Consider the following 15,903-nt stretch of genomic DNA (forward strand, 5'->3'; position numbering starts at 1 on the left):
CTTGCTCTCTGGGGACAGTGACAGGACCCAAGGGAATGGCATGGAGCTGGGATGGGAGGGTCAGGCTGGAGGTTATGGAAAGGTTCTGCACCCAGGGCACTGGGACAGGCTCCCCAGGGCCATTATCCCACTGCTCAACTTAAATTTTGCATTCCTATTGTTTCTTTAATACTGCTTGTTCTCCTCCTATTGACCTGCAGCTTTTGCTTTAATTTCCCAGAATAGCAGGTGATGTATAAACTCACCATTGAACTTGACTCTAAAAAGAACTTTACTTGTCCAGAGGACAGTGGTCTTAACCAACAAATTACAAAAGAGATGCTGCTTTGTTATGTGTAAGTCCCACTGAGTGCACTGCTTTCTTCAAATAAAGAGAAAAGCATTATTGCTGTGTCAAAGAACTTGCACTTTCTACCCACCTCTATTAGGATATATATAATAATACAGATGGGCTGTCTGGAGACTTCAGTCCGAGGTGTACTTGAAATAAGTTGTCTATTTTAGTACTTCTAAGATCACCTGTGCACAGAGGTACCCCATCTGTTGTCCTTTTATCTCAGGTTTATATAACAGGGTTTTGCAAGGGTCTTACCTCGTTTATATAAAAATAAAATACTGTCCCTCCCTGCTCTGACACTTCTTCATTTCCAGACTCATCCTTCAATAAGAGAATTTTTTTTTTCATGATATAAAACCCATGACAAACCACCTATGGCCCATTTTCAGTTGCAGGTTTTCCTGTATACTGAAAGAACAACACTTTGTTCTGCAGTTCACCAAGCTGCATGAAGCAGTAGCCTGAAAACCTTTTTTATTTCTACTTTTTTTTTTTTGAAACTAAATTTAATTAGGTTCAAGTACAGAACCAAATGGTGTGGGTTGGGGTGCCTTACCCCAATAGTCTTAAAACCAACTGGAGTCTGAACGTCTGTATTTTCTTCTTTAAGCCACAGTCTGTCCTCAGATATTTCTTGGGACCATTGTCATTTTAATAATATATCTGAAATCGCGTGGTGAGTAACTTATTCAAAACAGTTCAACTCTTCCTTAAGTAATTCTGAGCCCCTCCCATGCACACTATTAGGAATAGTTAAGTTTTAGTGTTAGATTTATTTTTTTTTTTTTACAGTGCAAGGAATTGGATGATTTGGGCAAAATGGCTGCAGTTCTATTGCTTGTTGGCTTCTTTGTGCAAGCTTGCAAAGCTTTTGTTTGCTTACAAAACTTGTGAAAAAATGACTGTGGGATGTTTGATTTTCTATACTAGAAATATTATAGTGTCATATTATAGTGTCTGACTTGGTAGCTGACAGCTGTGTGCTGTTGCCAATCAGTACTGAACAGAGGAGCTCTTTGAAGAATGGCAACTCCAGGGTAATGGATGGAATGCTTAATAACAAAAAAAGTGAATAATAATAATAAAAAAAATTGATTTAGCTTGTTAATTTTAGAACAACATCCTCCTTTTCTACTGTTCTGTATTTTTTCACCATTGAAAGTTGGCCTGATTGGTGCTGTGAAGTCTGCTTGTTTTACTGTAGAGACTATTCTGTGGCTGCATGTACTTTGTTTACAGGATTCTGAAATTTTAGACATCTTTTGATGCATTGCCCTATGTTATGCATAGTTTGAATACCACAGGCACTGTCACTTATGTATTTCTTGGCATCACCAGCATCCTGCCTCTCATTAGTAGGGCCAGGGCTCCTTTATACCGTGCAGATTTATGACAAACTCTAGAATAACAAAATACTCCCGAGTATAATTTTCACTAACTCATGTGTAAATCCAGTGAGTGACTTGAAGTTCAATATCCTCCAAAAACCTATATATGATGTGATAGTGGCCTTATACACAGGAGAGCTGGTAATCCTTTCTTCTCAAATGTATGAAATACCTATTCGTAGTGCTCTTGAGAGGAAAATAGCAGACCTTAAAGTATATATATTTTTTTCAGAAATATATTCCATTTTCAATTTAAGCACTGTTTTCTCCATACAGGATCTATGCAGTGAATGTTACAACTAAGTTATCCTGCTCTTTCGACAGGAATAGAGGCGTGAACATCTTTTTAAGCTAACCATAGTTTCTTGCCCAGCTCTGCAAAACCATCTGATTTGGATGTGTGAAATTATAATGCAGAATAAAAACTTTGGTACTTAATCTCACAAAAAAATGATTCTATAATTCTTTTGTTCTCTCTAAGTAATATAAAATGCAAATAAGTTATTTGTAAACTTTTTTTTTCCAGTGTAAGTGATGCTTTTTCTGTTGCATTTGGTACTTTATTCATAGACAGCTTCATTACAGTTGGCTGCAAATAAATGTGGCAGGGATAGTTGTGAGTATATGAGAGCACTGACTGACCTACATTAGCAGAAGAAATATGTACTAGGTTATGATGCTTCTCTGCTACATACATATCAGCCCCTCATGAATTTGTAGGCAGTGAAACTTTAGGTATCACATAGACTGCAGTGTTTCTCTGTGTGAATTTTTGTCACTTGAATTTCATTCAAATTATAAGTCTATGAAAGTGCTTTACTGAAGAATAAGTCTAGGTAGAACCTGCACATTTTTCTTCTAGTGAAATAGTTTTCATGCTTTTATAAATAAAACATGTTAATAAATAATCTTTGGCTTTATTTGTGCAATAATAACGTTGCAGGAATTTCAGCTTAAAGATAAAAACAAACCAGTCTTTATGTGATGTATGTATTTTTCAGAACATGTAGTACAGCTGGAGAAGAGGAGGTAGTAACAGAGATTTTGGGGCCCATAATGCCTTTCATTTAACGTTAGTGGAAACGGTTTCCCACATCAGAGGATAATAATAGACAAAAATGCCTAATTTGTATAACACAATGTGTATACCTGAATATCTTGCCAGCTATGCTTTTTCACACTTAATTTCAATTCAGTTTCAGTTCATTAAAAGCATCCTGTAAAAATCAAGATTTATTTTTTTACTTTTATATTATTGTGAAAAAAAAATAAAAAACAATTTCTCTGAAAGTAGGAAACTATTTATGTTCACATAATAAACAATTAGCATTTATTGTATAAATTAATTTGTGTAACAAATTAGGATCATTATTTTCTGCATGATAACCCACAGGAATTTAATAAAAAGGTGCAGAATGGAGACAGTGCACATGTGGTGTTGCTTGATAAACACTAAATACAATAGAACTTCAAGTTAGTATTAAAAATGTTATAGTACAACTCTATCACCCACTAGCTTGTGTTGTAGAGTAAGACACTTGTCAGAATGTGAGATATGTCTCATTATGTGAGAAGTCAGAATAAAAGCACAATTTTGATAATTGTTGTGCTGCAACTGCTTAATGTAATTCAAAGTACGATGAAAACTTCGATCTACTGTATTGTTGGCTAAGTAACACCCAGTGCTTTGTGGAAGGTGACGTTGACAGCAAGAACTTAAATTCATCAAAAGATCTGCATTTTTCCATCTGGTTAAATCTCCAAGTCCTGTGCCACCTTTCCTATAGATGGAGGATCAGATTCATTACTGGCTTTCAAAAAGCCTAATCTGTGTAAAGTAGTTGAAGGCTACAAGTGGAGGCTCAAAATTAGAGCTTGATCTCTTAAGACAGTGAGCATCTCTAGGTACTTAGCAGTTCCTTCTGTGACTGCTGTTCTTCAGCTTGCTATGCAGAAAGGAAAATTCAAAGAGCTGGAAAGAGAAGCAGTTAGCCTTTCAGAGACTTTCAGAGACTGTGCTTGTGGTTCAGTTTAATTATATTAAATAGCAGTGTTATCAGTTACCCATGCAGATGTTTAGATGTTTTGTGGCCATAGAGATGCTTAGTTTTTGGAAAGCTTGTTATTCAGCCATCCTCTACTGTTCAGACACCCCTCCATGACATCCACTGAACTCTGTTCATGAGTCTTCTTCCTTGGAGTTAGATGATTGATTACTAAAAGCTTAGCAAAGTATTTTAAAATCAAGATGAGCTACTTAGCTTATGACTCTATTATCTCCTTTGAAAGACATTATTTGAAAAAGAATATATTAGGAAAGAAAATGCTAAAATTAAACAACATTCAGGGATTGGATGTGGGCTACATGGTGTACATTGTTTTTTAAAAAAAACATACTTTTTGGCGACTAGAAAACAGCAAATAGTATTTGTTGGCCAAAATACAAATGTACATGCTAGCATGGTAAAGGCTGATTGAAAATGCACCAGTGCCTTCTGATAGGAGGTAGCCATTGATATTTATTTTTTTTCAGGTATCCAGTTATGTAGCAGTAGTGGAAGCTGTCTGGTTGTACATGTAGTTGGAGTATTATCCTTCCCAGATAGTACCACGAACAGCAAGAGTGAGGGCCAGGCTAAGGTGACTATGGAAGTTTTGCAGGGACTTTGCTGGCCAAGTGTTCTTTAAATGTGAGGCTGAAGTGTGAGGCTGACTGTACTAACAAGGGCCCTCCCACTGTTCACTTTGGTTAATACTGAATGTGAAGGTTGGATTTTGAAACACATATCAGAATTTGTTTTTGTGTTAGAATATAGAGTGAGAGATAAGAATGCTGGGCGTAAGCAGTCGTCAGTTTGTGATTGAATGTAGTATCAGGCAAGAGTGAGAGAAGTCTGTAGTAAGCAGGATGATGGAGGCTTACAAAGAAAATCATGTGCCAGCTGTGTTTTGCACAAGATGGTGTGAACTGATGGTAATACGCTTCTAAATTAAAATCACATGATGAAAAATAGCTATGGGAGACGTAGGAAATCTGTGAGCCTCATATCAATATTGCCTAAAATTAATATCTTATTTGAGAAATATTATTAGTGCTTATAAGGACATTGCCTTCCTGAGGAGGTCAGTTTGTAATTCTAATTTATTATTTGTTTGTTTTACTTAAGGAATCAGCTGGAGGGGATATTCAGTCTCCTTTAACACCAGAAAGTATCAATGGGACAGATGACGAGAGAGCGACGCCGGAGGTGACACAGAATTCAGAACCAAGGGCTGAACCAACCCAGAACGCATTGCCATTTACCCATAGGTACAGATTCCATTCCCACATCCTAATCAAGTGATACCTGTCTCCTTCCTCGTTAAAGGGACCTTCTCCCATGTTGTGGCTTCCACCTGGCACAGTTAAGAATTAAGTTACCTGATTTTTAATAAAATATAAAATACAGGACTGGCTTTCAGATTTGCAATATACTCTTTTTTTCACAAACCAAAACCACATATGAGGAAATCTCTTGGAATGAGACTGGGGAGGCATTATTTTATAATTTTATCAGCTGAGTGCAATCATTTGAACACTCATTAGTGCAGATGTCCCTTTAACAGGAAGCATTATTTCAATGTCTGAGATCTTAAAGTTAACCACTTTATAGAATATTCCAATTAAATTTATTTTTTCTGCACACTTTCTTTAAATGACTGATAGTATTGGATCAGCCTTTCAGTGACAAGTTGTTGGAAGAAAAGGGACTCTTACAATGCTTCTGGATTATACAATTTAAAGCAATCTTTAATTGAACAGTTCTGACAGTTGAAAACATTTTTCAACTTGTATTGAGAACAGAAGAGATGTGTAGTCCTGCTCCAGACTGAATTATTCATTGCACTAGGAAGCAACCTGATCTAGTGAGAGGTGTCCCTGCCCATGGCAGGGGGTTGGAACTGGGTGACCGTAAGTCCCATGCAACCCAAACCATTCTGTGACTCTATGAATGCTGTACATCATTGTTCTTTAGAAAATGACTTTTTATTTAAACAATGAGTTAAGATGGATGTATCTTGCTTGTTAAGTTATCATTAAGTGGGATACACTTAATAAAACACATTATGGACTGAGACCATGTAGAGTACTATAAATATTTGATGAACTTAGAGCAAAACTAAGTATTCTACATTTATTTATGTTTAAATAACACGGTCTTATTGCAGCTTAAGTTGAGTTTAAGATCAATATCTGGGGAACACTAGCACCTCAGATATATAATGCAAATAATTTGAAATGAGTAAAGATGGTATTGTTGAAGAGTTCTCATTTTATGTAAGAGAATAATGCTATTAAAGGTATCTGGAAAAAATAATCTACATTTTCAAATGAGGAAAAGTAGTATAATTTTGCACTAATTTTTTAGCAGAATGATTCTGTTTATTTTTATACTTCAGCTATTACCAGTGCATCTATCAAATATTTTAGAAGAAATGGTGCTTTGTAAGAGTACTATGTGCATGTTGAAAGAGTATTACAAATGTTGCACATTTGTCAGTGTTCTGTAAAGAATCCGTTTAAACTTGTTACTTCTGCGTTGGAATTCTCAATATTTTTGTGAAAAGTAGTTGTGTTAAAGTCTACACACTAGAAATGTTTCTATGTTGTAGCTGCAAGATCTTCCCTCTCTTTTTGTATGTGTTCTCTGGTATGCTAATGTAGTGACTACTTTTCTCTGCATTGAGCCTGACCGAAGATATTTTTGAAACTGTCCAGTTGTAAGATGGGGTAGAATAGAGGTTATAAAATGTACATTCTTTGCATTTTTCTTTCATGTATGCAGTGTGAGTGCCTTTTTTTAATTTATTGCCCTGTCATATACCACTAGCTAGAATAATTTTTATAAACGACAATTTGTGTAGGCCACTGAAAACCCCAACTGAGGCTTTTTATATACTGCTACTTAACTGAAAAGAAAATGCTTTTAAGTGCTTTCTCACATTTTTTTTTTTTTCATATAGAAGGCAAAGAAGCCTCTTATGTGTGTGTGAGTGTCAAGGAACACTATCTCAACCAGAGGGAAGCTACCATTTAAAATCCTATATATTTCAGAAGTCTCCAGGTACTTCCCAGGCACCATAATGTTTTACAAGTTGATGTCTGAACTCTGTTTGGGAATGAGCTGCCTCAATTGGATTTAATTGTTAGCTATAATGAAACTCTAATGAAGGCTCTCTAAAATGGCACTATATAACACATGCATGAAAGAGATGGAAGGTGGGGCCTCCAGGATTGTGTTAGCTGTGTCTAAGTGGGCATGTTTTTGAGAAGATGTGATAATATTAAGTGGGCAACTAAGTAGAGATACTTGTGTTGGCTGGAAGAGTGCTCTCTGCAGGCAGTCTGCCTGTCCTTGATTTAAAAAGAAAAAAGGTAAACTAACCTTTACACTCTGATCATTTGCAACTCTTTGGGCTTTCCATGTGTCAGTGGTACGGAAAGGGATTGTAGCCCTCATGGTTTCCTGCCTTTTGCTGAAGCTGTGCGTTGGTGGCGCTCCACGTTTGACAGAGAAGTGCTGCCACGCTGAACCCTTTCCCTCTGCACCCTGTTGACTCCTGCTGATCAGTGAGCCTCCTTCAACCTGTGTTTCAGCAAAAGGAAAGTTTAGGTAGTGCTTCTGGGTGAGGAGGATAGTACTGGAAGGTGCGTGTCTAGTCTTGCGTGCAGCAACGCTTTGTACATACTTACTTTTATTTCAGGAACTGATCAGATGCTAAATGCTTTTCAGAAGAAAAGGTTGTACAGTAATCCCTCCAATGAGTTCAGCTGTAGGGGATGTGAGAATTACTGATGCTGGCTGTGCTTCACTTCTCCCATGAATAGGAAAGCTATATTCTACTATGGCATGGCAGTACCTGCTCATCCAGTGAATGTCCTCAGCATAGGCTGGAGCATAGGAAAGGCACGCGTGGAGCCACTTGGCAGGAGCCTGGGCAGCCACAGGGCAAAAGTTTGAGTTTTGTGGGCAGGACAAGGTGCTGTGGCACCGCACTGTTGAGGTGGGAACCACATTGCTGCTGAGAGGTTCAGTGAGCAGAGCTGAGTGCAGGCGTCTTGGCAGTAGAGGATGGAAGTAAAAGGTTGACAGAGGTTGTTTATCAAAACAGTGATCTGGGGAAGGAGTTTATATGTTTTTGTGTGAACTGGAAGGGCCTGATAGGAGCTGACAAGGTCAGAAACCAGAAGTGTGGAGTTCATGCGTTAGTCTACATCTTGTCATTTTTAATCTGCATACTTGAAAAATGTTCAATTTCATTTTGTTATAACACATCCTCTCTGGACAGATACGGCGTCTTCTGCAAGCATTCTTCTCTGCACTTCGTATGTTCTGGTGTAGGTAGTTGAGCTTGTCTTGTTTCTGCAGCATAAATGTAGACTACTTCGGTATTTATAGTTATTTTTTGACCATTTATACCCAAAAGCCGAATAAAAGCATTATGCAAGTCACCAGAGTTTTGTTATTAGAACTTCACTTTCCAATTATTTCAGTAAATAATTGCTAGTATTGAAATTAACTTTGACTAGTATATGTCCACAATTCTATTCATATCCCATGAGCATAACATAGCAAAAGTCAGTCTAGTTGCTTCAATTTATCCATAACTGGGAAGTCCTAAAGCTCTTCACAAGCAGTGTGATTCTAGTCAGATGCGCGAGAGAGAAGGATATTAATCAGTCATCAGCCTTGCACAGAAAGATAAACTCTTGCAATTAAACCTCTTTTAAACCTTTTTTTTTTTTTTTTTTAACTAAATATGGTTAATGTTGAATTATGAAGTAATATCACTTGGGAACTTATTTTGATGTATAGCCTGAGCACTGCTGTCATTACTAACTGTTGCCAGAATAAATGAAAATAAGAAGCATAAACTTGACATTAGAATTTTAATAATCTTGACTGAGACACTGATCAGTCCTTTTCTGAACTGTGATTAGTCCAGGAATGCTTTTTTGTAACAAATGCTTGTTAATCAAGTCTAATATTTAAAATATGACTGAAAAAGGTATAGATTTCCTTTCTTAACTAAATTGTGGTCTGCTTAGATATTGTTATTTTTTATTTCTTCCTTTTTTCCCCCCAATATTTTGCATATTATTTAGTGATAGTTTTTTGTTTTTTTTTTAAACTGAAAAATAGGTTGGTCATGAAATGGAGTTTGGAGAGAAAAAAGATGCTAAAAAAACTTGTAACCACTTACGATGTGCCTGCACCTTGCTTTTAAATAAAAGTTTTAATCATGCTGGTGCATAGTACAGAATGCCTAGTCATCTGAATGAGCCTAAAGGAATACTATTCTAAGCTTATTCAGCCTTAGAATATAAGTCAAATACAAAAACTGAATAGTATGTAAATCTCCAACTGCTGCTTGGGATGTTTTGGTACCTGCTTGGTAAAATCTGCTTAGTGAAGTTGCTTTTTCTCCCTTTTGAAAAGAATACATTTGTTTGTAACAAGTTTTATTCCATTCTTGGTGCTTTAGAAAGCTGTGGGATAAAACATACTTTCAGAAAAAAACTTACTATAAGAGGATTCTTCTGGGATGAATCTTGAACGTCTTCAATTTTCTGTCAAGCATGACTTGAACCTGTTACGTCATTTTTTCATGTAATAAGCTGTTCCATCTAAACTTAAAGAAACTTGGATTTTCTATAACAGTGTTTCGATTAGACAATATACATGTGTTTGTTGCTTGTTCGTTAAAATTCCTATTTTTGTATTCAAACAAGTTTTTAATATGAAATTTTGACTCATTGCCTTAGTGAAAATGGACTTATTTCAAATGATGTTTATATCTTAGATATGTTATTGTCTAGATAGCTTACTATTTAATAATGCTGCATGTAAATCCGATGCTGTAACAACAACAAAAAAGATAAGATCCTCCTAAGATCTTGCTGCTAGCTCATGTTCCTTAACTGAGTTTTCATTAAAAGTTGTATGCAGAAATCTGTTCAGTAGACTTTTCACTTTGCGTATCATAACCATGCACTTCTATAAGCTTAAAATATTTTAGTTACCTTACAGTAAAAGTACTTTGTGGATCATGTTGAATTAAGTTGGCTTTGAAGGCAAGTTTTGAGGTAATAAGTTTTTGTGCTGTTTTTCTTTGGTTTCAATTTATAGTCAAATCCTAATGCTTGGATATTCCTTAGTGTTATATGTAGCTTTTTTTACCAAATGGGGTGGGAGCATGCATAACTTTTTTAACTCTTGATTTTCAACGCTGTCTAAGCTGATTGTAGCATTAATTCATGTTGTGAGGAACCTCAGGAGGTGTTTAATGCCAGCTCCTGCTCAAATATGTCAGCCATGAGATCAGACCAGGCTGCTCTAGGTCTTACCTAGTTGGTTTGAAAACTTCCAGGAATGGAAATGGCTAAAGTTAGACTTTTTTGAAAAGGTTTATCTATAACATAAAAGGCAGTAACTGTTTCCAGACTGCATGGTGCTATAATGAACTGTGGCATCTTAGAGCACATCAGAGGAACACTGGTAAATTCAATTACTCTGTTGAGAAAAGGTGATTATTTCTTCAGGCACATTTAGAGAAGAAACTCAAACAACATTTTGTTTGATGTTGTGAAGGCCTTAGTTGTGGTGTTCTTCTTCCTCTTGTGCTCTACCAGCAAGGCCCTGGTGGTCTCAGGAAGAAGCACATGGAGAAGGATTGTTCTTCCTTTCCTTCCTGACCCAACTCCCACTGCTTCCCTCACTCCTACACTTATGCCTAGGTGACTGGGATTTAGTTCAAGTCAGACAACTTTGCAATAAAAGTTCTTGCTAGGAAATTATTGGTTTGAAGTGAAGATCTTGTGTTTGTGTAAATTATTTTTTCTCTGACTTCCCTGATTGTAACAATTACTGAAAGTGCTATAGGAAATTTGGAATATGTGCTAAACCTTTACATATTTTCAATCCAGTAGTGTGTCAAGCACAGTATAGTACAGCTCATACTGTAACATTTCCATAAGATGTCTCTAGGTATGGAAGGAGAGGTGGAGAGGACTTGTATATACTACTAGAAGAATGGCCATGGTACATGTGTTGCTTACAAATACTTTCAAATAAAGCAGCTGATAATATACATTATAATGTTTGCAGGAATGGATGACAGCCAAAACTAAAAATAGCCCAACACTTTAAAAAGAAAAAAAAAAAAAAAAAGTAATTTCACTGTCTCCCTTGAGCTCCTAAGCAAGTTCTAGTTTGGAGCATGTGAATTATCCACTTCCTGTCATTTATTTAATGAATGCTCCAAGGGGTGATTCAGAAGATGAGAGCTGGGTGTTGGAAAAACAATGATGTAAATACCATCCTCAGGGACCAGTGAGCACTCTAACTTATCTGGCAAGTACATTCTTAGAAGAGGAATACAATCCTTATGTAATTTAAATTAAAAAAAAAAAAAAGCATACAACTTCGAACATGTAATTTTTTCCCCTTTCAATCATATGCATAAAAAATAAAAAGGAAAAAAAGAAGGCCTGGTAAAAATGAAAGAGCTAAATTGCTTAAGGAATAAACTTTCATTTTTTAAAAGAACATATCCATTCTGTTTTACCAATACAAAATATGGATGATATTAAAAGATTCTGTTAACATTTCACCAACTATAAACATTGCTGCTATGATTATCACATACAGCACCAAATCAGTGTTCTTTAAGACACCATCATGAATTTTGTTATGTATTCTTGAAATGTATTCTTGAAAATACCTACTCCCTTTAGGAGTCTACTGTTACTACATAGTGGCTTTTTTGCTATATTTAGGCACTGATGGTGGAGCTATTCTCTTTATTGTATATATTCCTAGTAATTTAGTTTCACAATGAACTTTTGTATGTTCTGGTACTGGGTGTGTATTCTTGTTTAAACTTGTGAGGTTTCTTTTATAGGATTATTTGTACATCTAGTATTTAGAATATCTGTGGTTTTCTGAGTTTTAAGCTCAAACATGTAGTCATCTTTTCAAGAAGAATTCCAACTGCAATTGTAGGTGATCTTGTGTAGACAGTTCGTACCTCATGTTTTCTTCACTCATACTTCCATTATTCAGTGTCTTTTGGCATTACTGACAGGTCCTCATAAGAAATCGTTCTACCAGTAACTAGGGCTAAACTCCAAACTGAACTTTCCCAGGACACCATGAATAAGTCTAAGAGGTTGTCTTTAATACACCAGAGATGTCTGGATAACTTTTGTTGAAATCAGGTCAGCACTTCTAACTATAGCAAATACTTCTTCTACCAGTGGCTTTTGAAACTGTTTTCAACATTTTAGCATTAAAAAGCAGACACCAAAGAAATGCTGCAGCTCTCAAATCACTCTTCTCCAGTGGGGAGAAAAAAAAAGTGAAAAATGATGAGAGGAAATGGACACTTTGAGGAATTGCTATTTTTTTTTATAAATCATCTGTGGAAAGACTTAATACTTTGAATGTACAAATGGCACGCCTTGTTTGGGTTGGAAACCACAGTACATACCTACAGCTATTTTTCAGACACCCATTTAAAAAATGTGTTTACGTGAACAGAAAGCCATTAACACCTGAAGTTACCAGGAAAAAAAAACACACATTTCTATCAATCCCTGAGGTCTCAAGTGCATTTTCTAACAGTCATGACCCTTGAAAAGAGAAGCCTTTATGAAAAGCAAAGGCAGAGGGGATGTTTTGCAGGGCAAATATGACCACACTTTTAATAGTGCCTGATTACTCAGACTTCACTGTCTCATCCTGATTGGTGAGGGAAGTAGGTGTGTGGAACTATACCTTCATTTTAGGGTCAATTTTTGATCAGGAAGTTGGGGGCTTTCTTTAGAGTCTGGAATTTGACTATTTGTAAACAAGACTTTCCTATGGCAATCTGTTTGGCAGGTAAGAGTATCACCCACTTTGCACTCATCAGTACACACATGTGCCTTGCTTCCCCAAAAGCGGACCTCTTCAAATAATGGCCCAACAGGCAGTAAAAAAAAGTATGTTAGAAGAGTAAAAGCTCATAGTAGCTGATACATAGCTGCTTTGTTTCAGGTGCAAAATTCAGGCCACCTATCTTTGCCAACACAAAAACGTAACACTTAGGCAACCATCTGTTTCAATAAACAAGCAGCAAAGAAACTTTCCCAGATTTGTTCGTTTGCTGTTTTCTATCTCTAGAATGGACTCTGGAGTCACAATCTCATTCTGTGAAAGTGGAGAATAGTCTAAATCTGGGTTTCAGGTTATGCATTCCCATCCACACAGAAAACATTGAAATGGCTGCGTAGTTTCAGGGAAAGGAAGATTCAAATCACTCTTAAGTATACTGCAGAAAAATATGCATTACTGTTTTATTTTGATGCTTGTTTCATTTCTTGTTAATTTGTTGTCAAGTTTGGATTATTTTGTAAAATCATTATACAGAACATTGATGAACTTGTTTAATTTATAGCAGTGCTATATTCATGGTAAAATGCTCCTGTCACATTCCTGAGATGTACAGGATTATGAAGCACTCCTGAACAATTTTGAGCTTATAGTCCACAAGCTAAAAAATATCTTTAAACAAAAATGCAGAAAACAAGAGTCAACTTAGTTTTTCATAGTTCAGAAGGCCAACATTTTCAGTCTGGTATGTTAAAATCCATTACAACTCATTCCAATTATAGACTTCAAAATTATAGCTTTATTTTTTTCAAACACTTGTAAACCTGTATCCCAAAGCCATTCTTTCTTGATTTTTTTGTAATGTATACTCTTACTGAAGAAACTTCTCCAGTTGTAACTCTAAGTTCATCTGTATTCCAAAAATTATTTTCCCAGTTTTCTGAAAAGATGGGATCTAAAATTAAATCATATGAACAAAAGTAGCTGTAAAAAAGCTCCAACAAAAATAAGCCCAAACTTTCCAGTTATTAGGTCTTTACAAATGCAGGCTCTGTGTTTCCAAGTTGCTTGCTCCATTGAACACAGCTGATGCCAATTTAGTCCTTTTCTTGCTGATAACATTGTTTGTCTTCTATGTTTTCTGAGGTGTAGTTTTGGATCATGAGACACGTAGTTCTCATATGAGAAGTTGAACATACACATGTAGATAGATACCCAGCTCTCATTTTTATTTTTATTTTTGTGTGTGTGTGCTGCGTGGTTACAGTTTCACCATCATCCAGAATACTGGTTGATAACATACAAGCATGATGAAAACACAAATGGCTTAATTACTATTCTTGAAACACCACAAAACTCATTTTTCTTCTCAAACTTCCAAGCAGAATATAAATAAATACACCTTTTTTTTAAAAAAAACACAGCCTTTAACAGCTCACACTGAAGATGGAATGATCAATTTAGTTTATGGATTTTTATATTCCTTCTAGTCTTTTCTGCATTACTGCCTTCTTAACTGTCCCTTGTCCTTGGAGAAGAGGGAACTCTGGAAGCAGAAATCAATCTACCCAGCACCATTCTCTGTAGTGATTTAATCTTAAGAGCCTATAATTTACTTTATTCTTGTAGTCATTTATAAGTATATGATTAGATATCGGGCAGGGGAATTTACACTGCATCTGACCTAAGTTATAAGGTGCCTATCATCTTAAGTCATATAGTGTTTCCACTTTCAGTCATGGTGAATTATTTATTAATTGTGGACTAAAAGGTACTACATAGATTCAGAAAAGAGCGTTTTGCCATTTGCAAAGCACTCAGGTTGAGTTAATGAAGTCCATATGGACTTATAAATTAATTATTTTTTAATTTATTAGATAACTTTCTCCCGGGGGATTGTCCATAGAAGTCAGAGCCACTGATAGCTGACAACAAATATTTTATTTAAGTTATGGATTCTTTTCCTGTTGAAGTTATGAAATAGATGGGCTGCTCTGCCAAATTCTGTTTGGGTTAATACGAAGCAGAGAAGGTGTGTGAGTTTTGTAAGTGGTTGCACCTCCTGTTCCTTTGCCATAGTTCATGCAAATTAATACCTAGAGCAGCTGGTATGGACTCCCCAGAGGTCACAGAGCAAACAGGCTTGAATAGAGCTGAGCGAATGCTTCTCTCGCCTAGAATATTTTTTACTTCCAGGCACACGTGGAGCCCAGCTTAGGCAGTGACTGTGCTGTGCCTGTTGAATTCTTCAGTTCAGAGCCAACACAGGGTAGTCTTTGTGGTGCAGAGAAATCATGGTAAGCTTGATAAAGCCATTTGATGGTCTTTTTGTGTTTACTAATAGGATCCTGCCAAACGGGTTACCTCTGCCCACTTCTTGAAAGAACTCTTATTTAAAAACTGAAGTTTGACAAAGCAGAGAAAAGCAGTTTAGAGGACTTTCTATATTAAAAATACATAGCATGACTCTTTAGTGTATTTTTAAAATAATTGTTTCATGTTCAAATAAAACCCTTAAGCAAAAAATAGCTTTAATCAAAGTAATTTTTGTACAGAATTTCTGTGCAGTAGAGCTGACTGACTTTCATAAGCTGTGTATGCTTTGACGGGTCACTGCATCCCTGCAAGAGATATAGGACCAGTGGCCAGGATTTTCACATAAAACAAAAAACTTGTTTTTGAGTCTAAATCCTGAAGATCCACACTGACCTATTAGTAACATACTCTTTGGAGCATGACATTTTTGTTAGATGAATTAGGATTGCGGAAGATTTTTCCCTAACTTATAGGTAGGCTTTACAAGTAAACCTAGTTAAGGTAGTAATTCTTGTGGAACATTCTGTGGCCTGTGTTTGCTGGGGTAAATCAGCAAAAATCTGTCTCATTTGTGTGACACTGAGGTCTGTAAATTATGCCTTCTATAGTGCCTGATGCATTTCACCCTAGATAATCACCTTAGATTGATCTGATGAACTGCCATCTGAGGATACTTGTCTTAGCTTTCAAACATCTAAACTCGGAGAAGATGGATTTCATCCACTACGCTCTGCTTACCGGGTCCAGCGTAAGGTTGTACCTCCTGCCAACATTACAATTCAGAGTTATGTGTCATGTTTTTCTATGAAGGTAAAACATTACCCTGCTCCTTGGCATTGCTGTCATCCTGCCATGGCTCCTTGTAGGCTATTATTTAATTCACTTGACCTCCCCAGCTAGGTGATGGTTCCTATCAAGATAGCTTAAGCCCCTGAAAGACTCAAGT

General features: G+C 36.3%; 1 protein-coding gene across 3 annotated transcripts in view; it reads left to right on the top strand.

The window, feature by feature from the left end:
* Nucleotides 1–15,903, top strand: part of HOMER1 (homer scaffold protein 1) — an 87,631-nt gene that overhangs the window by 34,931 nt on the left and 36,797 nt on the right. For all 3 annotated transcript variants that reach the window (XM_082784190.1, XM_082784191.1, XM_082784189.1), the window contains one exon: nucleotides 4,893–5,035. In XM_082784190.1, coding sequence (XP_082640316.1) covers nucleotides 4,893–5,035 — 143 coding nt within the window. The remainder of the gene's footprint in view (nucleotides 1–4,892; nucleotides 5,036–15,903) is intronic.

This window comes from Aythya marila, assembly GCF_965140915.1.
Source record: "Aythya marila genome assembly, chromosome: Z".
NCBI lineage: Eukaryota > Metazoa > Chordata > Aves > Anseriformes > Anatidae > Aythya > Aythya marila.